Raw genomic sequence first — 25,167 nt, 5'->3', positions numbered from 1 at the left:
TAAAAAAGGTGGGTCCTACCTCCTCGTGCTATATAATCATATTTTTCCTCCTTCATCTTCTCTTCATCTGGTATACTGCTATCTGAGCCCTTCCTCTTATTTGGACGAATATTTCTTTGTTGCTGGTGTGAATTCTGTTTTGGTACAGCAGCTTGGGAGTTCATTGCTGGTCTGGGACTATTTGCTTGGGCACGTGTATAATGACCCTAAAAATAACCAATTAACAATGATTGTTCACTACCTGATCCTAAGTAATTTAAGGGAAAATATTTTACCATAATCCATCACTAACAACATACATACGTGAACAGTGTTGCTATTTTGACTGGCACGAGACCTTCGCCGTGATGTAATGCCAATATTTTCACCTTTTAACAAAGAGTGAACAACATCATCTAGAAAGGTCATTTGAACCATAGAAGGATCGACATTCTGTGGTTCTAGTACCTAATCCATGACACAAAACAAGAACAAAAATTAAATCCAATCAGCTAGCCAATGTGATATGAGGTACAATTTCTTTCCTGAGTAGAGATGTTTAGAAATCAGCTTGAGATACTGTCAGACTTACAATAAATCAACTTTAACCATTAAAGATAAGGCTACTGTTATACATGCTAACTAAAAATTAAAAAGCAAATACATCTATTGCAAGTATACCTTGCAAAACAAGGATTAGAGTTATTCAAGAGTATATTGACAAGTCATAAAATGTATTTCAAAAATAAAAAGTAATTTTCAAAAACAGCTGTAAAATAAAACAAGAAGGTAGAGCATGACAGGAATTCCCTGGCGGTCCAGTGGTTGGGACTTGGCGCTTTTACTGCTGGGGCCTAGGTTCAATCCCTGGTCGGGGAACTAAGATCCTGAAAGCTGCATGGTGCAGCCAAAAAAAAAAAGGTAGAGCATGGGAAGCAGAAAAGGACAAAAATCATAAATGAATAATAGTTTTAAAGACAGGTTAAAGAAAGAACTATTTTTAAAACTAAAGGTAATTTTATGCTTCACTGAGAGGTCAAAGTTTGTTAGCTTTTTAAGGAAAAAAATTAAATTAAATGATATAGTTTATTTAGCATTTCGACTAGAATTTTAACCAAAGCATCTGCAGTGTTTATAGAGGGGGTTCTCATTTATTCAGACACCCTCCACAATCCACTCAGGTAGGAAGGTGTAAATATCTATTTTCTGGGGGTAAATACAGTACAGCTTTAAAAGATTTAAAATTAAGACTTTCAGACTGTTAACTTAAAACTCCCTATGAAGGCTTCCCTTGTGGCACAGTGGTTGAGAGTCCGCCTGCCAATGCAGGGGACACGGGTTCGTGCCCCGGTCCGGGAAGATCCCACATGCCACGGAGCAGCTGGGCCCGTGAGCCATGGCCGCTAAGCCTGCGCGTCCGGAGCCTGTGCTCTGCAACGGGAGAGGCTACAACAGTGAGAGGCCTGCGTAACGCAAAAAAAAAACAAACAAAAAAAACCCAAACTCCCTATGAAATTCTTAACATTCACCATATTCGCTATAAAACTTAAGGGAGCATCCCAACTCTGGAATTTGATGTAAAAAGAACTTCAGTGTGCATTTAAGTTTTCATTCGTGAAAAGAAACCATTTGGGAAATATTTTTATTACTGGAGGGGCAGAAAAGCTGAGACTTTAAGAAAGTTTTAGCTGACCTACTGATAAAAAAAAAAAGACTAAACAAATAAGAGTTTGATGCCTCCATTTCAGGGACTGATTTTATCAGTGTTGAAATAAATTTGGCATCACTATCTCGCTGTGACCTCAAGTGAACTCTATGTAACATCAGACACATTTGTACTTATTAGGATTACATGACTGCACCTAGGGATGAAAATTATTTGGTGTCAACCTATTGATCCATTGCGGGGCGGGGGCAGAGGAGAGTCATGGAATATGTGAATTGTAACCATCTCTTTTCAAAAATTGGACTATTTACCTGATCATTCATAACGATCATGGTGCGAGTGAAGAGATCATGATGAGTAATTATGCCAGTAAACCACTGGGTGGCAGAGTCTTGTCTATATACTCTCACTCTGTATCCATTCAAGGAATAAGGACCTTAAGAAAAACACACATCATACATGATTGAGTTCATGGATGAAACGGAAAAGTAATTTGGAACTTGATGTATGAACCTTCTAGTTGCCAAAACTTTACCATAAGCAACTAAAAATTTTGATTCCGGTGACAGGAAAAGCTGCCAAAGTCTTAAAACATGCAGAGACTGTTAACTGAATTTATAAATACAATACTAAAATGCCGTATTGGTGTACTTTTGGATTAAACTTTTTTAAATGATATCTATATATGTATACAGATATCCTTCAGAAAATAGGTAATAAATAATAAAAGACATATATCTATATATATTTAAATATGTCTTAAAACAAAAGAGAATGGAGATAAAAATTTCTTCAATTCACAGGTACTAAAATGGTATCAAATACTTGAAAGTTTAATAAGAACTGTGGAGGGGGGGCTCTGGTGCACCTTATTAATATGATAGTGTTATACATTAACAATTTACAAAATGCTTTCACAATTTGCAGATGCTTATTCAATTTTTTTGAATCTTATTCAAAAACTCTCAGATATTTCCCTGTTTATAAAAATTAAGAAAGTGAGATTGATAGGTTAAATAAATTTTTAAGTGAAAGAGCTAGAATTGAATTTATTTTTCTGATTCCTAGATTGATGCCTTTTCTTCTACAGTTAAGACATTTAACATATCAATCAATGATTTAATGTTTGACTGTTTTAAAAAAAAATCTATGCTAATATCAGTCTAAAATATAAATCAAATAACACATCTGTAGAAAGTATTCCATATTACCTGTAAATCAAACACATTCATACCTGTAATCTATTATACAAACTATAGTCTTAGAATTTTTAACTATGGAAGAAAAAGACTCCAAATTACTTTTTCTGAATGTAATATAGAAATAGCTTATAGAATAACTCCAAATATGACCAATTTTCAATTCCCGTCAGCACACCATCTTAACTGTCTTGTTCTACCACCACACAGAATCTGGAGTCAGTCTCACGTAATTCTGCTTAGGATGGAAAGGATTACTGCCTTAATGATTTCACCTCTAAGAATATGACAAGGAAAAAAAAGTTACTTTAAAAAAATATTAGCCTGGCTTCTTCAATAAATAAATTGAAAGGAAAGGAAGAAAAAAGAGATAGATGGGTCATATCCACTAATCAATCTGTGGACATTTTTTGGATCCCAGGTTAAAAATAAATAAATAAAATAAAAATCAATCCTGTGAAATCAATGAAGACATTTATGAGACAAATGGAAACTTGAACCTGAGTATTCAGTATCTGGTATTAAGGAACTATTAATTTTTCAGCATAATAATGGTATGGTGGCTTTGCTTAAAAATAGAACACAGCAATGTCTGAAAATTGACAGAAATAAATGAGAGTACGGGTGGGGCAGAACCTACCAAGGTTTTATTTTACAGTTGTTGGAACCAGGGATAGAATATTTCCGGTGAACTTCCATGTGACTGTTTCTCTGTATGCTTCAAATTCTCCAGATTAAAAGTTTAAAAAATATCTAGCCTAGGAAGAATTTAATAAGTAGATGATCTGCTGCTATAAAAACCCATACAAAGAAAGGCAGCCACAACTGAGATTATCTCTATTAATGCTTAAATTAAATGGCATGGAAGTTGAGGTTCAGATAAACATGGGAATTCAACAAAATTCCTTTTAGAAACATTCAAACAAATATCGATACTCCATGTATCCATGTCATATTGTTGCGGTTTCAGTTCAATTTCACAAGAAGCTTACATTTTCAATATATGATTTTACTGACAGGAAAAGAAATCACTAAGAATCATAAAATCTCACTGGTTTGAAGACAAACCTATAACTTACTAAAAAAAAAAGGAAACAAAACTAAGACTAGTATTGTGGTCATTGCTGAGGAAGGCAAACTGAAATAGGCCACTTTTATCAGATACCAACAGCATTCTTCAAAGGAAATCAACTGTGGCTTTGGGCAACCCTCCACAGCAAACAATGCTTCCTTCTCCAGGAAGGACACACCTAAAGCATTCTGCAGTATGGAAATTTTCCTATTAACAAAACACCTGTGTGGTTATAATTTCATTTCAGGCATTCAGCTCAAATTAGTGGTGAAATTAGCTCAATAACTGGTGAAGTTACCAATTTCCTATTGAAATTTTTCTGATTTTGCTATTATTTTCCCTGGCCTGTATATAACTCAAAATATTAGACTGGGTCTTCTATTTGTATTGTATATAACTGACAACCAAAACCAAACATGAGAAATTGCCCAGTTCCCAAAAAATATACATATATTAATGCATAACTTCAAAACAGTTACCTTGCATAAAAATCTCCTGAACCTTTTGTTCCTTTACCCAGACTTTCACTTCTTCCTGAAGTTGCGGGTTGTCCCTGAGAACTGGGTTTAGGCTGTCTATGTCGTCCTAGAATTATAGATTAAAAGAAAGGTCCATGTTACACTGTCCTAACATTAATGTTACCATCATTCCCTCCTGAACGTTCTAAGGACTGAAGAAAATTCCTTGATCTAAATGTATACAAAAACGCAAATTCATAAGTTATAGTTCATTAGCAGTAACATAACAACGGAGCCTAAGAAATTAATCCATGATAAGACAAAAATGCCTTAAGACAAAATTTGAAATTTACTCATTTCAAACCGTTTTGTTTGAACTGTTTGTTTTCTAACTGCAAGCCTTATACAAGTTTTCCTACTGCAAGCCTTATACAAATCACCTTTTAAAGGGTTTCACTGTTAGAAGCAATATACAAACCAAATAGCTTCAGGTCATCTAAGGTTGGTAGCAAACAAATCAAGTTGAATATTTTAGTGACAATATATATATACATAGATGAGTTACCCTCTCCCCATAATACCTAAAACATTAGTTTTAAACTACAAGTCATTATCCACTGTCCTTTGGTTTAAATTGATTTGATTTAAATGTCATCAAATTCAGTTCTACTCAAACTCATCTGACCAGTAACTTCACTGCTAAAAGTTTTATTTTTTCAAGCCAGTGTCAAAGCATCCAGGCAATTTAAATTACATTATTGATGGTATTATCCTCATAACAGGGTGGATCTAGACACAGAAACAACCGGTTCTCTCTCCTTGGAGATGTGAATCACACAGTCACATGGTTTCCCACAATCTGCTGGTCCCCCGCTGGACTCTCTGACATTCTGTTCTCTCTCAAAGCACCTCTGCTGCTCCTGCATTTGAGATCAGCGGCAGGAGCCCTAGAGTAGAGCTGGGAAGAACAACAAAGCAGCACTGTCAATTTGGCGGCCCTTTTAAAAGTGGACTAGCAGATCATGGAAACCAGTGAACAGAAAGGAGCTACATGAAGGGGATTTTATCTGGTGAATAAAAATAATTTGGCAATACAGAAAAGCCAGAAAGTGGCTGAAGAGTACAAAGAATCCCTAAACCAAGCAGGTCATACTTCTTTTCTAAAGTTTATCCAAGTAAAGCACTTTCCTTCTCATCTTATCACTGCTTTAAGGAACTACTCTGTATTCTTGGAATAATATTGCAGTAAACACTCTGATATTTTGTTTATACTTAGTGAACACCAACAAACAGAAGTAAAGGCCTTTAAACTTATCAACTATGTTCTCTTTGGAAAATACAAAGAAATGCTGCTTTATAGTAGAAGGAAATACTAGAGTGGAAAAGTATTACACAAAAAGTAGTTAAAAGTAGTTAAAATCTGTCATTTTGTCTTCCTTTTCGTAAAGAAACTTCCTAGCAATCCCTTTTCTCCACTCCACTTTAATGCACACTTAGTTAATCTCATTATTTGAGTAACGGAAAATACATGGTCAGACTCTAACCCTCTTGATGCACATCAGGTGACAGTCTAGTCCATGACAGACAAAACACAGGAAACTTTCTATTTCCCAAGGAAAACCATTACCATTTCCAGACAGTTCTGACAGATGCCAAGTTCTTTTAAAATCTTTCTCACTTTAACTTCCATACACAGGTCCAAGCTTAACTCCTTGGAGTCAAACAGAAGCCTAATCACTTTCTTACCTGACAGTCCTTCAAACATTTGAATTCTGGTTTTATGTTTCCACAACGTGAGTCTTCTCTAGTCTCAACACCCACCTTTCTCACAGTTGTTCTTCTTACTCTTATTCTAGACATTTAACTGGCTCGAAGAAGATGGGTACTTGTCTAGAAAACTACAATCTACAATCACAGGGGTGTCACAAGCTGACTTATATCAAATTTACTATAGTGTATTGCTCCCAAGCCTTTATATTCGGGGTGGGCATGGGGAGGAGTAAAAGCAGCACTGCCAATACGTTGTAGACAAGTACAGGTATGATTTATAAAACCAGTTCCCTGTGTTGAAATTTTATAACTAAAGCTACTGAGATGTAAAATTTGCTCAACATTTCTATTTGATTTATTCAACAGGTTAAAATAATGAGCTACATTTCCAAGATCATTAGACAACAAGTATCTTCTCACCAATGACCCACTCATTTCTAGGGGAAAAAAGCATACCATTAAAAGCTGATAATATCAGTCTACTCACTGAAATAACCTTACGTAAGTTAAAATTTCTACGTATCAATTTCCTCTCTATAAAGCAGGGTTAATAATATCTCTTTTCATATCAAAAAGTACATTTTTATAACATGATTTTTTAAATTTTATAGAAACTAGTCTTAACACATTCAATTCTAAATTAACCATGGTACTGAATGACATGCATTACACGAAATTAATTAAAACCCATGAAAATTACCCCAATACAATGCCTGATTATGATAATCATATTGTTGCTGAAGCCTTCCTCTACACATAGTGCTTTGTAAGTTAGAGGTATTTCTGTTGAGTTGTGGTCATCGTTCCCATTTTAAAGAGGCTCACAAAAGGCTAAACGATCAAATCCTGTAAGAGTTGTTAGCAGGTAGCCAAATGAGGTTTTTTCCCCTATTTATTTACCTGAATAATGTCGTGATAGTGTAAAAAATCAGATACAAAGCTATAAGGTAGACTCACAGAGAAGAGCATCTGTTAATTAAAAACTAGTTACGAATGCTTACTATCTTTCACAGAATGCAACTAACAAACAAACTATGCCTTGAGCTTGTATGAGATTAAAAACAATTTACCTGCACCGTACTTTTCATTAACTGCAGTATAATCCCCCCCAATTTCATATTGTATAATTAAAATTATATGTATTCATTAATCCCCCCCCCCAAATCACCCATGTAGTGAAGGAATAAGCACTCTCTGTGAATCTTCTCTTCTCCATAAACTCCATCCAATTTATTAATTACACTGCTAGTTATAACCTCCAGCAAATGACTAATGGGGAAAAAAATCAGTTCAGCAAGATCTGTTGTACGAGAAACATAGAAAACATGGAAACGTGCTGAACAATGCCTTAAGTGAAGTTCTGGACTATATTTATTGTTCACTTGTGTGCTGTGCTTTTTCTCCTTTCGCAAAGACAAAGATTAGCTTTAATTGAACATTAGTGGAACCTGAATGTAAAGAATAATAAAGAAAACTAGCTAACATGATTGTGCGTTTACTATGACATATCACATTGGGTGCTTTCTGTACTATCAATTTTTGTAAAGCTCAGATTATCATACCCCTTTTACATGCTATACACAGAGAGGTCCATGGTTAAAGTCAGGATGTGATGGAGAGACCTAGCATTTGAATCTAGTTCTGCGACTCTAAAGCTCAGTCTCTTTTCATCTATTCTCTGCTTCTCTTGAAGCACAATGAAGAGGCATAAATAATAGACTATTTACTGTCACTGCCTTTCAAAATTTGACACATTTCTTTACGTTATATGGAAGAGGTAAAAGGTGACATTATCTTAAGTCAGAATGGGTCAAAAGACATTAACATTAGATGGAAGTTATCGTTCTACAATCTCACATTGGCTGTGTGAAATTTCGCATATCAAAATAGTCTAACACTCATCAAACAGAAAAGAGGATGTTAAACTCATGCAATCTTATAATCAGAAAGCATAGAAGAGAAGACAAATCACTTTGGCAACATGACTTAGTCATGACCTACAAATTCCCAAATGCTGTGTTTCTAGGTTAAACACCACCCTGAATTAAAAACTGATCATCGGAGATGATCAAAATACAGACTTTTTCTCGTATGTACAGAAGAATATGATGAAATCAAAAAGCATCATTCCTCAAAATATCAATATAAAAGTTAAAATCAGGTTGGAATCTGTACTGTGACAGTAAGATTACTGTACTAACCTAATTTTCAAGCAATTCTCTACTTCATCCCAGTTCAAAGGGAAACAGTAACAAGTACAATAACATAAAAAATAAGATCTTAGTACTAAAATATTCAGATATTCCTGACTAGGTTTAATAAATAGCAATATTATTACAGTGCTCAAAGTATATGTAACACATTTTCTAAGATAATAAAGAACAATCTGCCTTACCATAATCAAGTGCTCCTTACTATTTCAACACATATTTTCTTTGTTACACATCCTCCGGATTTAAATACTGACTGAAGAGCCAGCAGAGGCATGAAATACGTAATAATATACTAGTTGTTAGTTTCTATCAAGATGACTGAGTTGACTGGCTTAATAATTTTAAGGGATTTGCTCTAAAGTCTTAACTGATGACTTTTAGGATACAAGAAATATAAAACTGGAGCAGTTTCTCTCCCTTTGGACAATATCTGATGGAGAATGACCTAATGCCTGCTTTCAAACTGATACTAAGTAAGTCTTAGAATTTTCTTCCTCCTGCAATAAAGCCCTTGACCTCTGTGGTGACCATTTAAATGCAATTATATCACATAAATTCCCCTATAAAAATCACAGTTGATTTTATTTTTATAAGAGCTATCATAAAAGAAACTATCTGTATCTTGAAATGTCAGGTTGGGTGACTGAACATGCTTTGCCACACCACTCTGGCACAGTCATAATTTAAATTCATGCTTCAGCAAAACTACAAACGACTGCCTGTCCTTTAAATCCCTGGGGTTGCTAGCCAACAGTGAAAAACATGAATGTTAGGTCCATATAGGTCAAGAGTGACGCCAATTGCTATTATGCCAATTCTTGTATAACTTATTAAAGAACCCACTTTGTTAATAAGGCTTTACTAAGATAGGAAACTTATTAAGTCTGAGAGTTACCACAGAGGTCTTCAAAAAGCACAGTTGTCTAAACCATCTGCAGTTCAATTAAATGCAACTACCACTGAGGGTTTCCATATATTTTCAAGATTTAAAGCAAGAGTTGGCAAACTGTTCCTTTAAAAGGCCGAAGAGTAAAAACATTAGGCTTTGCAGGTCATAACATCTCTCTCACAACAGCTCAACTCTGCTACTGTAGTTGCCAAAAGCAGCCAAACAATACCATAGAAAATATATAAATGAATGGGCATGGTTGTGTTCCAATAAAGTTTGTTTATCAGCATTATCTGAAATCTGAATTTCACAGATTGTTCAGGTGTCATGACATTATTCTTCTTTTGAGTTTTTTTCAACTGTTTAAAAATGTAAAAGGCCTTATAAAAAATGGGAGGCTGGTTTGATTTGGCCTGTGGTCACTGCCTACCCATGATTTGAAAGAACAAATAAAATACTATTACAAAGCAAGATCAAAAACTTCTACTCAATGCGATGCAATTCATTGGCAAATTGCAAATTTTATTTCCATAAATGGCTGCATATTCATAAGCATAGGAAAATACACCAATTACCAAATCCTTTTCATTATTAGAGAAAAAATATTTTAAGATAAATCACTTTTTAAGGCTTTCACAGGCTTTCATTTTTTAAGGCTTTTCATCAGTTTCCCTGATACATTCCTGTACCATGTTTAGCTCTCCAAATATAATAATGACTTGATTTTAGTGTAGAGAAATTACCCACTTTGAAAGATAAGATTTACTCCTTTGGGTCAATGAGAATTATACTCATATACAGAGGTTGGTACTATCCACTTCTCTGGACTCCATAGTAGGGTAAAAATAGGAACATGCATTAAAAAAGAAGAAATTTTCTAAAGACAATGTTCCAACATTAATCCTATGGTTCTTATATCTGAAGTTAAGACTGAAAACTGAGTGTTTTCTCCATGATAAGGTAATTTAACATAATCTCATTTATACTATCTCCTAAGGAAAACAGATATTCATTTAAAAAGCAAACAAACAAAACAAACAAACAAAAACCGGGGGGAGGGGAGGATCCAAACAGGGAGACAAATACAGAGTAATTTCTTTGCTTCTCTACTTCCTCCAAGGGCTGACCTTGTGACACTCTGAAAAAGAAACCAATTAGGGTTGAAGAGGAAGAAAACGCACAACCACATCCTGCCACAAAATTGTCTCCAAATATTACTGGGAGAAATGATCAATATATTTCAAATATTTTACCTGATATTCTCTATTACATAAGATTAATGCTATGTTGTCTCTAAATGTTCCTAACATAATTCTAAACTTGTATTGTCAATTTTGGTGACTTGATTCTTCACAACACATTATATGATAAAACCTAAAAATTTCCAGATTTCTCATTATTGCTAAAATTTTAAGTTTTAGATAGAATTTTAAATTATTATAATTTATTTAGGATCTGATTCCCTGTATATAAACCAAACATCAATATTTTAGAGTCAAGAGTACTGGACACTTTTATACTTATCCACACTAAACTAAAACTCTGGAGGAAAACAAAAGCTCTGTCTCACCGTTCTTCAAGAACCACCAAATTTAAATGTATTCCAGTTTTTCTGTTAATCAGATTGGAAAAGTTAAAAAATTTATGACATCATTCATGGGAGAGGAAAAAACCTTTTCTGAAAGTCAGTTTGACTACACATCCTATTCTTTTAAACAATGAATGTTTCTGCAACTCATTTTAGCTCACAAGAACTTGTAGAAAATAGGTGAATGATATCAGTGTAACACAGTAGTACTGTTGGTTCATATACCATTTATTTATTTATTTTTGCACTACCTAGTATGAGCAGCTGAATACTAAGTATAAAAATAAAGCTGAGGGCTTCCCTGGTGGCGCAGTGGTTGAGAGTCTGCCTGCCGATGCAGGGGACACGGGTTCGTGCCCCGGTCCGGGAAGATCCCACATGCCGCGGAGCGGCTGGGCCCGTGAGCCATGGCCGCTGAGCCTGCACATCCGGAGCCTGTGCTCCGCAACGGGAGAGGCCACAACAGTGAGAGGCCCGCGTACCGCAAAAAATAAATAAATAAATAAATAAAGCTGAACAAAGCACTAGACATGATAGCCATCCATTCCACTTAATTCTTTGTTTAATGTAACTGCATGCTGACTTAGAAGTTCATATTGATTAGACTGCCCCAATTTTCTTTTATTTTGCTTTTGACTCCATAATCCAGCAATCTCAATCCTTCCTTACATATTCTTAATATCAAGCAAATGTCCCCCTTTCTCTCCCCCTTTCTATATTTGCCTAACTTTATTAGAAATGTCTTTTTAAAGTCTACTATTTTTATAGGATTATTACTGTTTGTGGTAGTACTCTCGTTAAAATTTTGCATAAGCTTTGAACAATCTACTCCAAAGCTATTTTTCTCAAAATCTTTTCCATTGTACATTAGGTTTTTCAGTTTTAATATCTTAAAATACATACTCTTCTACCCAACACTGAACTTTTGACTAATCTAAACAAATAAATGAATAACAAAACAAATTAATGCATATACAGGAAAGGTCTCTCTGTTTTAAAATAGAAAAGTTTTTTAGTTGATCATATACTCACACAATAGACTACAACAGTTAGTAAAATGATTATGTAAGCACAAACTTAGTGACACAGAAAGAAGCTAATGATATAGAAATAAAAAAGATTAATTTTAAAACTTCTCCACATATGTAATTTTTAAAGACAAACATATTACAATTTTGTACATAATTAAAAGCAATAGATAAGTAAGTCCTGCGTATATATAATTTCATAATTCCTGGTTGATTTTGGTTAATTCAGATGAGTGGTATCCTCCTGTTTCAACACAGCTTAAATATATCCTAAATTGACTGCATATGATTAATGAAACGATTCTATTTTCAGCCTTTAAAAAGTATCCATTTAATAAGCATATTTACTTGACAGTGTAAACAATAAAAAAACTTAAACTTTAATTGACAGAAGAGGTTAACACTTCACAAATGTTAACCTCATCTAATCCTAACAAACCCTTTGCTAGTCTGATATTATTCTCTCCATATTATAGATGAAGAAACATTCAAAGATTAAGTAATTTGACCCCAAATCACATGGCTGGAAGGTAAATTAGCAAGTGTCTGCATAATGTCAAAGCCCTTCCCACAAAACCTTTTTCCAACCCATGCACTGGCAGAATTAAAAATCTGAATACTCTCTACTGGGTTTTCAATATTTTACTTACGATATTAGTGACATGACCACAGAAAGTGAAAGGAAACCCAATTAACCAAATTATTTTATTGTTAAATATGGAAAATGATGTTTGCTAAGATAAAGTCAGTTCACAGGAATATAGTATTCCAAAATTTGGAAAGGATATCATAAACAACAAAAACTCTATAATTTATCAGATATAAGTAACTTATCAGATCTCAGATGGGATTTTGGAATGGGATATACTATATTAATATAAACATCCTATTACATCAATTCATAAGAAAGCGACTACTTATGTTGCATTGTTTTTATTTGTTTCAGTTATACCAAGGTTAAAGAAAAAGCTAACTAGATTACTTTTACTATATTAATTAAAAACAACCACCATTTGGGTTTCTCTGCTAATCTCCCAACTGAATGAAATTGACCTTTTAAAAATATTCTCCTGAATACACTTTATGCAGACTTGTAATATTTCTGCATTTTAAACTACAACTCGCTAAGTGTCCTTGCCTGTCAGAATTACCACAGAACAAAAATCAGAACAACAATTAAGTAAAACTTTTAAAACCACTTGAAGGGAAATGTGTTTCCTTCTAAAGCCACATGTTAATATTCTTCGTGGTATCTTTAATAATAGTTTTGAACTTTTCATGGCAGTTCAAAAGTCTGGAAGGCAATTTTTCTTTCAAGCTATTTAAAAGCATGGTTTTTACACAGTTGAGTCATCATGAGTTCAACCTATTGAGTCACCTGCTTACAGCATCTACCAACCACAATTTACTAACTGCAGTTTCCTCAAACTTACAAGCTGAACAAACTCAGGAAGGCCTGGGATCTGTTAATGTTTTCCAAAGGAGCAACTGAAAATATTCTTTCAGAACAGCCGAAGTTTAAGAAAATAAAACAACAAAAAAGCAACTTCCTTGCTCTTGATGAGCCCTCCACCTATGGCAGTCTCACCCTACCTTGTGAAGAGGGAGAGAAGGAGCTCAACCTAAGAAGGAAATAAAATTATATGCTTGCATAATATTTTTTGGAAAGTAATCTACTAAAAGTAATCCCTAGTCAACGACTATTCTGATCATAGAGTGAACATTTATTTTTAAAATATAAGATGCAAGAGATATAACTTCAAAATTAATACCATGCCATACACATTCTGGGGCTGATTTTCACTATTTTCACTATTTCCAGTATACTGCTATGGAAATGATACACCTATAAACTTGAGAACTATTATACCATACTTCTCTTTTCTCAGAAAGAATGAATACAATCTAGTCCAAGTTGAAATAATCAACAAATCCTGTAACTTGACAGACTTGGATCTTCCAAGTGACTTAGTCTTTTATCATATGACCCCAAGTAAAGTATCTGTTCCTCTCATTGAGTGTAGAGCAAATGCAAATACATGACAAATGTGTTAAGTTATTCAGAGAAAAGGAGGGAGTTAAAACTACAACTCAAAAGTATCAAAATACAAGAACATCTTAATTACCTAGGGCTGTTAAGGAAGATAGTATGCATAATGTACTTTACCAAGATTTCCAATCACTGCTTTGCTATTCCTAAAAGGGTAAGTTTAACTTACTTAGAAAATCTAATTAGAAAAAAGAGAACATATACTGAGACATGCCAAATGCTTATTACAGTTTATATCCAAAAGAGAGCAAGTTTTTAAAATAACTTACAGAAATAAGAAAATTTATCAAAATCCTACTAATTCTGAAAATATTTCTAGAGTTCTTTCATTAAATAACATATTAAACACAATTGTAGCTTTTTGTCAATACTCACAGATATCATTATTGATTACTATGTTATGATATAGTCATAATTATCGACTGATATAAAGGATTATTGCCTCTACACCAAACTGTCCCAGAAAGACAAAATTTGAGTTGTAACTACGTTTTAGCTTCTTTTGTAACCTCTTGTGCTATCAAGCTCCCAATCTACCATCATCATACTTTTTAAAATTCTGATTTTGACCTTTCATTTGCTATGGTAGAGGAAACCAGATTAGATAATTTGTTGGAATTATGTTTGAAACAGTCTCTAAGAGTGGGGCTAAGAGCTCCTCCTTTGAGTTAAACATATTAGAAATATATTTCATTCAACAAGATTTTTGAATACCAAGTATAAAATTACTATGCTAGGAGACTGGAAATACATATAAGAGTTTCTGCCCTTGAGGATCTTGTAGCCTGTAGGAACAGGGGCTAATACACAAATCACTGCAATACAGATTATACAGAGTTTTACATATAATACAGTGGTGAGAAAAAGAAGGTGGGGAAAGATAATCTAGTTAGGTATATCAGGAAAGGATCACAGAAAAGGATATCTGAGTTGGGACTTGAGGAAAGCATGGATGGGTACCTAGATTCTTGAGTTGAAACTTCAAAAATGCAAGGGCACCTACCAGGCTATGGTAGAGCAGAAAAGAAGGGCTTTTAAGACAGGGTGAAATACATGTGCAGACATACATAGACGTAGATATATGAAACAGTATGGCCTGTGTGGAGAACTCTAAGTACAATGACATAGATTGAATGAGGACAAGGGACTGGGTGAGCAGAGAGACCCTACTTGGAGAGCTCTCTAATAGTCTAGCCAAACGAGGATGGAAGCCTTACAACAGAGATGAGGAGGAGGGGACGGACATATGCAATGTTAAGCTATTTTTGGAGGTCAACAAGGGCAAGAGAGGAACCTAAAACACTCCCGGCTGTTGATCTGAGTAACAAAACGGGGTAGATACAGTTACACCATTAGCCAGGATACAGAATGATTAGGAAGAAAGACAAGGTTTGAGTTAACACAGTCGGCAGTAGAAAATATGGGTTTCACCTTCTCAATGACATCCACAGGGACCACAATACTCTAGCCTGCCTCTCCCTTCTCCATGCCTAATTGCTCTTACTCTGCTTTACTTTTCCTTTTGGCCTAGCAGTAATTAAACCATCTATCATACTGTACCACTTAATTATTACTATATTTATTATCTACTGTGCCTCTTCTAGAATTTAAGCTCCAAGGGGACACGAATTTTTGTCTAAACAATGCCAGGCATATAGAAGATGCTAAATAAAGATGTTAAATGAATGACAGTGTAGCAAGGAAGTCTGGACTAGAGTTACAGATTCAGAAGACAGGGTTTTTAAATGATAGTGAAAGCAACTGGAAATATGACACTGCTTAGGATGAGTAGTGAAAAGAGAAGACATCAAAAAGGAAGACTGTGGAAAACCACCCACCATTAAATCTGCAGAAATCTTTTCAGGGAAACCTGAAAAGAGATGTCACAGAAGCAGTTAAGAATAAAAGAATATCCAAGACAGTGATCCTCAGTGTTAAATGCAACGGTCCAGTAGGATAAGAATGGGGACTGGAATAATATGTTTGATATTTAAGAGATTATTAGTGATCTTAACAACACTAACATTAGTTTTGTGGGAGCGGAACTGAATTTTTAAATTTACTTTTGCTTGGGACTACCCTGCCAGTCTAATGGCGAAGACCCCACGCTCCCAATGCAGGGACTACTGGGGGGGGCGGGTGTTGGGGAGGAAGGGGAGGGGAGGGGGGAGAGGGGGAGGGGGGAGAGAGGGGGAGAGAGGGGGGAGAGAGGGGGAGGGGGAGAGAGGGGGAGGGGGGAGAGAGGGAGAGGAATAAATAAATAAATAAATTAATTAATTAATTTACTTTTGCTTAATTTAAATTTAAATAGCCACATATGACTAGTGGCCACCAATAATGGGCAGCACATTTTCATGGGGTAAAAGTGGAGAAAATAAATAGGACTATTCCAAGATAAGAAATTAAAAGGTAGATGTGACAGTAAGACAAAATCATAAGAGAGTTAAGGTGGTGGTTAAGAATGACTGAAATAATGTATCACAGGAGAGATATCTTGGCTGGAAATAAAATGAAGAGAAAAGTAGCAGAATGTAGGAAATTCACCAATTATGTGACCACTGGTGAGGTGGTAAGGTCTGTGAATGACATCTATTTTGTGCTGAAGGTTTAAAAAACAATCACTTTGAATAGGCTTCATGAAGCTACACGTATCATGAACTGAGATTTACCCAAACAGACCTACTTATTTTCTGAACTCCTATCATATTTATTCTATTTATCACAAAAATTTTATAGGGTACAAAGTTTTTTCCTACACATTATCTCATAGACAATGGCAACACTATCATGAAACAGGCATCACATAGCTAACTTTAAAGATGAAAAAATAAAAAATTGTTAAGTGCTTATACGTCTTGCTTAATATTTCAGACAGTAAGCAGCAGAGTTGGGATCTGAGTCCAAGTTGGCCTATTCTACTACCAAATTCTGATATTTTAATAGATGTAAACTTTTGCCTCCCTTCAAAGAGCCAAAATTCCCTAAGAATATAAATTTTATATATGTGTACTTATGTATATGACTAGATATCTTAAAACAGAATCTCAGTAAATTTGGCAACTTATTCTTTAAACTGTTGTGTGCTGATTTTCATTCTTCTCTCTATATTTTTTCATTTGATTAATTTGTAAACTATTTTTGATTTTAATAATATTTGCACTAATCAGACACTGTTAAGTCCTTGGAGTTTGGGGCCAAAGGCAGAGCTACCAAGCTGTGCCATCATTCAAACTGAACTCATAAAAAATTTAAGTACAAAGCTGTACTTATACCTATAATGTGGAACAAGACAGAATGGGAAAGAGATACCTTGTAGTGATCAAGATCAATAAAAACTAATTAGTAGTTCAGCCTGCTCCTTTACAGTGCTGGTAGGGAACATCATTAATTAACTACACACCCTTGGCCAGAATAGGGCATCACAATCCTTTGCAACATTAACAACATGCCAGTTAGACTCTTCCAACCGATACAAGTGTGCCTAACTGATATAACATAAATGCAATAAACTTTAAGAAAATTTCTCAACAATGGGCTTTGTTAAGCATTGGAATGAATTGTTAATATATGATGGAACTTAATTCCTTGAAAATAGGAGTGAATGTGGGAGAAACAACATAAAACCTCATCCCTCTGAGGTCCTTCAGATACTGCATTTTTGTAAGACTGTATAATGTCTTAAAGGCCTTTAAGCTTGAAGACTCTACATGAGGAGGCCTTATATATCCAGGCCTTACTCATCCACGTTATACAGAATTTTCTATTTCCCCAAATGGCTACTCTATAAATGGCAGAGGGGAGAAGGGTTATTAACGGGAAACAATAACATGTCATTTCTATGTAGAGTACCTGACTTCCAGGCAAAGAACATCTAGAGAAGCACTGAATAAATATAATTTTTAAATGCCTTATTATTTTACATACTTATAGATTTGCAATATATAGGTATCCCTATATAAGTACAAATACGATGGAAAGATATTAACCATTTAAAATTAATAACCTTTATCAAATAACTAGGTCTAAAGATCTCCAAGAATGTGAGTGATATAAGAATTTGGTCTGGAATGAGACTGAACTGGTAGAGGATTATGATTAGCCAGGACAAAAACCTCACAGTATCAAGACTCAAGAGGAGGCAGAGCTTTGTAACACTGAGAAAGGAATGATGCCTCTTCACCTTTAGGGTGCTCAGAGAATCTGGCAGGCCACTGCTTGCTGACCACTTCTAAGTTGACAAGACTGCTTTGAAGGCTTCCACTTTTCTAGGTGTCTTAATTTATATTCCAATAGCTCTAAATAAAGTGGCGGAGGGCACTGGAACTGTGTGGAGATGTTTTTTCCCATTAACATAATAACTAGGAAGCGGTGCTAAAGGCATTTAACTGTTGGAAAACCTGGAATGCCCACCATCCTACAATTCACTATAAAACAAAGAACCAAATAGTACCTGTGACCGTTAATTTTACTTATCAATTTGGGTAGACTATGGTACCCAGTTGTTTGGTCAAACGTCAGTCTAGATGTTGCTGTGAAGGTGTTTTTCAATCAGAAGAAGACTATGAGTAAAGGAGATTACCCTCTACAGTGTGCATGGGCTTCATTCTATCAGGTGAAGGCCTTAAGAAAAAAGAATGAGGTCCTCCAAAGAGGAAAGCATTTTGCCTTCAGAGTCAACATCAACTCCTGCCAGAATTTCCACTGTGGGTGTGACCTGTGTATTTCAGAATCCCTAGCCCCCACAAGTGCATGAGTCAATTCCTTAAAACTCCTCCCCCATCCCCTTTCTCTCTACACACATACTTGTATACACACACATACCCTATGGTTTTGTTTCCCTGGAGAATCCTAACACGGTACCCTATTGTGAAACATTATTAGCTTTCCTTATCTCTTTCCCATCTTCTAAACCCTTGCCTTCTAAGAAAAAGTAAAACCAAAAAAAGAGAAACAGGCAAATCGCTGGTATTACTACATCAGTTGATTCCACAGTACAGAACACTATAAACATACCTCTACTTTAGAACTTTTAGCACATTGCCATAATTATATTTAAATCTCTCCCCCTGGCATGAAACAGAACCAAGTATTTTATCTGTCTTTAAATTCCCAGTAGCTAGCAAAGTAACTGGCACAAATCAGTAAATGAATGACTGTATATTACATTTCAACAATCACTGAACTTTTTCCCTTGCATCTTAAAAACATAGCTTCTCTAAAAGGCAGGTCTACGCCTAATAATTTAATGACAGGAATTATACTCCAAACACTGACAAGTGCTTCAGAAAATGTCAACAGTTAAGCAGAACAGTATATTTTAAAGTATTTATCTTTAGGGTTAACCATCATTTGGACAAATTATGCAGTTGTAGAAAAGTGGAAAAGACAGATACCTCAAGTAATCAAAATAGACATATACAATAAAGGAATAAAATACAGCCCAGAAATAAATTTTAGAGTAAATGGTCAACTGATTTCCAACAAGGGTGACAAGACTATTCAATGTGGAAAGGACAAATGGGGCTTGGAAACTTGGATATCCACAAACAGAAGAATTAAATTGGATTTTTACCTTATACTATCTAAAACATTAATTTAAAACGGGTCAATGACTTAAACGTAAGAACTAAAACTACAAAACTCTCGGGACATTTTTCATGATGTTGGAGTTGGTAATAATTTCTCAGATATGATACTAAAAGCATAGGCAATGAATAGCTACTATTAAGGAAATGAAAAATAACAAGTGTGCTCACAGATATAGAGAAACTGGAACCCTGTTGGTGGGAATGTAAAATGGTGCAGAGCCTGTGGAAAACTGTTTGGCTGTTCCTTAAAAAGTAAAACATAAATTTCCATATGCTCTAGCAATCCCATTCTTAGGTATACTCCCGTAAGAAGTGAAAGGTAGGACTCAAATATTTGTACACCATTATTCACAACAGCATTATTCACAACAGTTAAGAGGTGGAAACAACCCAAATGTCCATCAACATATGAATGGATAAACAAAATGCGACAAATACATACAATGGAATATTATTCAGCCATAAAAAGGAATGAACTGCTGACACATGCTACACAGGTGAATCTTAAAGACATACTATTAAGTGAAATAAGTCAGTCACAAAAAGGACAAATATTGTAGGATACCATTTATATTAGGTATTTAGAATAGGCAAACAAAGTATAGACCAAGAACAGAGAAGTTACCAGGGGCTGGGAAGAATAGGGTACTGGGAAATGGGGAGTTATTGTTTAATGAATGAAGAGTTTCTATTTGGGATGATGAAAAAGTTCTGAAAATGGACAGTGGTGATGGCTGTACAACACTGTGAATGTACTTAATGCCGCTGAATTGTACACTTAAATGGTTAAAATGGTTTTACTGTTACCTTCTTTTAAACAAATGCCCCTTATTCCTCTACTCCAAATGGACAGTGAGGGTTGAAGTCAATCACATGGTTGACTCAACTAAAAAACTGTTAAAATGTCTCTGACTAGTCACCATTCCATCTTCACAGGAAAGGTAGGTGGGTTAGAGTTTATGTAAGTGGACCATCCAACACCCATTCTGCTTATTCACTGCATCTCATGCACTTAACCAGCCCTGCTGTCTTAGTGGCTTAGCTAATTTATATTCATCCTGAGACAATTTAGGGGGTCACCTATTCTAAGGACAGGGGCATCCTCTACTTCTCCCACAACCAGGGAAGATTCCTTATACCTCTCTGGTGTCCGCTACGTACTATCTTTTGCCTACATTTACATTTGTATTTTTCCATGTGCTTCCACCATTAGATTATAAACTCTCTGACTAGTGTATTTGTATGCTTGAATACAACACAGCAGGCCCTCAAACATATGAATAAAGAGCCCCCAAACGTTATTTTATTGACTAAGGGCTAGTGCTGTTTTGCCTTTAGTCTGAAGCCCAGAAAGACTTGGATTTTAGAGACAGTCCTTTTAACAAGAGGCTAAAAGGGCTTTGTTTTAAAGTATTGCTTTTCAATTTTAACTTTGAACAAATCTTTGAGCAAAACAGAGAAAACTAGGCAGCTGAGAAAAGTGGGAGAGAGCAAAACATCTTAATCTGTTTGGATTCTTGCCTAGGGAACAAGTGAGTCTGAAAATGATGCACAGATTTGGGGTACAGCTTGATGCCAGTATTTGAAAAGTCTAGGGAGATTGTGCAGGCAATAAAATTAAGGAAAAATTTAATCTTATATTTAGAAAAGATGTCAACCCTAAGAAAAATAACGAAGTGCCAAACAAAAGAATGATGTGCAAATAAGAGATGTTTCCTGTTTGATAGCGCACAAAGGCAGGGTGGCATAGTAGAAAAAACATCTTGGAATCTAAAGTTTTTGGTTCAAGTTCTGTTTAGGCTACCACTAGCTGTGTGAACCTAGATGCCAAATCACAACTTCCCTAAACCTCGCTTTCTTTGCCTGTAAAAATTGCTATCACATATTCTCTCCCTTCCTCATATTTCTTCCTTCTTCTCTTTTCAGCCTCTCATCCTCCTACACTCCCACCCCTAGTTTACCAATTAACACAAATATTAGACTTAAAAGGTCCTGCGAAGGAGGGAGAGCTGGTGGGCGAATTGACACTGACACACAAAAGTCACGTGGAAACTAGTATTATGAGAAGCAAAACCTATGATTAAGCAGAAAAACCTGTCTGCAGAAAGAAGACTGAGGAAGGGGGTGAGAAGAAATATGTAACTTGAGTTCCTGACCTTCTAGTTCCTAACTCCATTCCAAGTAAGGTTCAGCTGTACTTTTCTGCAGTGGATGTTCATGACATTTCCTGTTGTATCTTTTTAACAGGCCCACCACCCCCTTTTAAAAATTAAATCTAGTTTAAATGGGTTTCCATTTCTGCCACCTAGCCATTGTAAGTTAGACTTCTCAAAGACTTGTGTGAATTAAATAAATTCATATATGTACCCTGAAAGCATTATATGTAATTAAGATAATAATATAATCTGTTTTCCTCATAAAGTAAACATAAGAATTAACTAAAATAATGCACTTGGAAATATTTTGGAAAATGTTGAACCTTATAAATGTAAAATATTAACAGCACACTGAGAAATAAAATTTTGACTTTGGGATTTTTAAATAAAAGGGCTGTGCTTTAGTAAGAATTCCCGGTTGGGCAAAAGGAATAAGTAAATAGTATCAACCTATTTTGATTGGCAGAAAGAAATTGGCAGAAATCTTTCTCAATGATAACTAAGTGATGGCTTAGAATCTTTGGAATCTGATGTCTACAAGCATAATTTCACATACTTTAAATTCATAACAGCAGCCACAAAAAATTAAAAAGGGACTGGCAGATTTTTCAGCATATGATCATAGCAGATTTGTGACCAGGAGAGAACTATCGCAGACTGTGACTTATAAATGTTTTTAATCTGAATATTGCAGAACAGCTCATACGTGAGCCAAATTTCAGTCAAAATAACATGTTCCTGAACTTCATGAATATATTTTCAACACACCAAGTTTTGCAACCAATTTTTACAAATGAAGAACTCCCTTTTTAATAGCAGCAGACAATACACATCGGCATACCCGATTTGTAGGACCTTAAGCACGTTTCACAACTTTTTTTGAAATTATGGCAATAAAGAATCATGCAGGCAGGGGGGAGATAACAGTATTTAAACAAGATGCAGAGCAAAATTACTGAATATTAAAACATGATGTACCAATTTAAAATTTTTAAAAAGCCTACTTAAATAAGGAAGTAACAATGATTCTGTTTTAGCTTCTGGTTCTGCTTTTCTTGTAGTCCATTCTACTTTCTAGGCTTCAGCTTGGCTCCACTACTGCAAGCTGTCACTTTTGACTAGAAATGGAATAAAGCCAAGCACTACACAATAGCAGCTTCCTGCTCTGGCCTCATCTCCTAGACCACCCCCCAGGCCAATGCCTGCCCACAGATGCTGATCCTACCAAGCCAATATTCCACCAGCAATCAGTTCACAGCTATGGCTATGATCCTGTATTTTTTATACTCTTGGCACAGTGTATATCCTACAATCTCACAGTTCTCATTTTTACTGACATTATGGCAACAAGGCACCTCTAATTTCAATCAAATGCTAATATGAAGGCAAAGTGAAATGCACACAAAAACTCATGGACTAACTGAGAACGTGCTCAACTCTGTCAAAATATAATTCAGAAACAGATACAGAAAAATACAGAATAGAAAGAAAGCTCTCAGTAGGTACTATTAATCCAAACAATCCTGTTATTCCAGTTTTGCATAATTTCGATTTGCATCTGGCACTGCCTGGCTTAATAGTTCTCTCTTTTCAGATAAACCTAGATTTAGGTTGAATGTCTTTTATCCCTGATAAAAGATATCCCTAATATCATTAGCCAGGGACTAACTTGATCAGGTTAATGTTCATCAGAAATATTTGTTTTCCCACACTGAGCAAGTTCACAGAATTATGGCTTTAAATGTTGGAAAGGAACTTCAAAGGTCATTTAGACCAACTCTTATTCAATGCTAAGAGGACTTACAAACTGTAGTACTACATCCTCATGGCCTCCCTCCAGAGCCAAACAAAGAAAAACAATTCTGTAATTTGCTGCATATCACTTATACTTCTTGAGATAAAAATAACTATCACAGCAAGTAGAGCTTATGCCTTTCCCCACGGGGAAAAAAGGTAAGGATGTGTTGTGGAGAGTAATCCCACAATAGGGTTCTGCATCTTTTCTAATATCATTTTCTTAAAACAGGAGTTTAAGAAGTCACTGAGGAATCTTATCTAAATATACTTTTTAAAAAGGGGGAGAGGGAAGAAGAAATACTACTACAAAGACATGTTCTGTTACACAGTGACCATGGCTTGTACCAACACCGAAAAAGTTTATCTAGCACCAGCTGCAGAAGGAATGGTGAGAGTTCCAGAGAAGACAAATAAAACAGATTGTTAAAAGAGGCGCAGATGGTGGCAGAGAAATGTCCAATGGCTGCATATGGTAAGAAGAGAAAGGAGTTTCAAATATCTACCACAAAGATTTAAGACTCCATCTATAAAAAGGGAGATTTAGAGCATGTCTAAATAGCAGTGACCTTCTATTGAGCAGTTTCTATGTAGTAATAAGCTCATTTTAAATGTGTCATTCACTTAATCTTTCTAACTCTGAGATGGATAGTATATTAATCTTATAGATGAGGAAACCAATTATTGAGCATGCTTTAGACTTTCCCAATGTCACATAGCTAGCAAACGGCAAAGCTAGGATTTGAAACCGTATCTGCATGAATTGACTTCAAAATTCATAGCTAGGCTGATTATCTAAGACAAAAGATGCCATCAATTAGCTCCTTCTGATATAGTACAATAACCAGATGTCACTGTTATGTAGAAAATTTTGTTTTTGTTATTCTCTTGCTTCAAAGCTTCCAACAATTCATAGGGCCTACAAGATAAAAGTCACTTAGTAACCGTACTTAGCAATCCTTTTCCTCTTTTATCTGACCCCACAATACTTACTTCTCTGGTATGATGTCTATATTCAAAACCAAACTCTCTTCTCTAGCTAGACTGATATTCTACTGACCCCTAAATCTACCTCATCATTGATCACGCAATCCTTTCTGCTAAATGTCTGCCTCACTCTCCCTATCTTTCACTTCCATCTCCATTCAGAAGAATCCCATTCAAGTTTTACCCTCTTCATGATACTTCTTTATACCATTTCAATCTCTGCTGGCTTCTTTCTTTTGTATTCCTTAAGTCTTTACTATGCATTTTTGGCTCCTTAAATCAAACTTATTTCAAGGACATTTTTAAAAATCTAAGTTGTTATCACGGATTATAAACTCTTTGGAAACTAATAAGGACTATGACTTATACTTTTATTTTTTTAATTTATTTTTTTGGCCACACAGTGCGGCCTGTGGGACTCTTAGTTCCCATGCAGGATCTTAGTTCCCTGACCAGGGATTGAGCCTGTGCCCGCTGCAGTCGAAGCAGAGTCTTAACCACTGGACCACCGAGGAAGTCCCTTTATCAAGTTTTTAAAACCATCAAGCACCTAAGCAGGATGCTATGAATAGGGAAACCACATAATTTAAATAACTGCTAAATGAATGAAGTCAGTTGGGATGTTTCTAACACCAGACATTTAAAAATTTCAAGGGTAAGTCAAAGGGAAGTAGAGTCTGAGCATAAAACTGCCATTTAAACACTCCTTTCTGGGGAAAAAAAAAAAAAA

General features: G+C 35.3%; 1 protein-coding gene across 4 annotated transcripts in view; it reads right to left on the bottom strand.

The window, feature by feature from the left end:
• JMJD1C (jumonji domain containing 1C) overlaps positions 1-25,167 on the bottom strand; it is a 308,870-nt gene that overhangs the window by 41,472 nt on the left and 242,231 nt on the right. For all 4 annotated transcript variants that reach the window (XM_060034933.1, XM_060034930.2, XM_060034931.2 and 1 more), the window contains 4 exons: positions 4,396-4,501; positions 1,957-2,081; positions 304-447; positions 20-206 (listed from right to left, as the gene is read on the bottom strand). In XM_060034933.1, the coding sequence (XP_059890916.1) occupies positions 20-206; positions 304-447; positions 1,957-2,081; positions 4,396-4,402 (463 nt within the window). In that variant the 5' untranslated portion in view covers positions 4,403-4,501. The remainder of the gene's footprint in view (positions 1-19; positions 207-303; positions 448-1,956; positions 2,082-4,395; positions 4,502-25,167) is intronic.

Source organism: Delphinus delphis, chromosome 16 (assembly GCF_949987515.2).
Source record: "Delphinus delphis chromosome 16, mDelDel1.2, whole genome shotgun sequence".
Lineage (NCBI taxonomy): Eukaryota > Metazoa > Chordata > Mammalia > Artiodactyla > Delphinidae > Delphinus > Delphinus delphis.
Note: the sequence above shows the minus strand (reverse complement) of the source record. Positions and strands in the feature narration are given on the sequence as shown.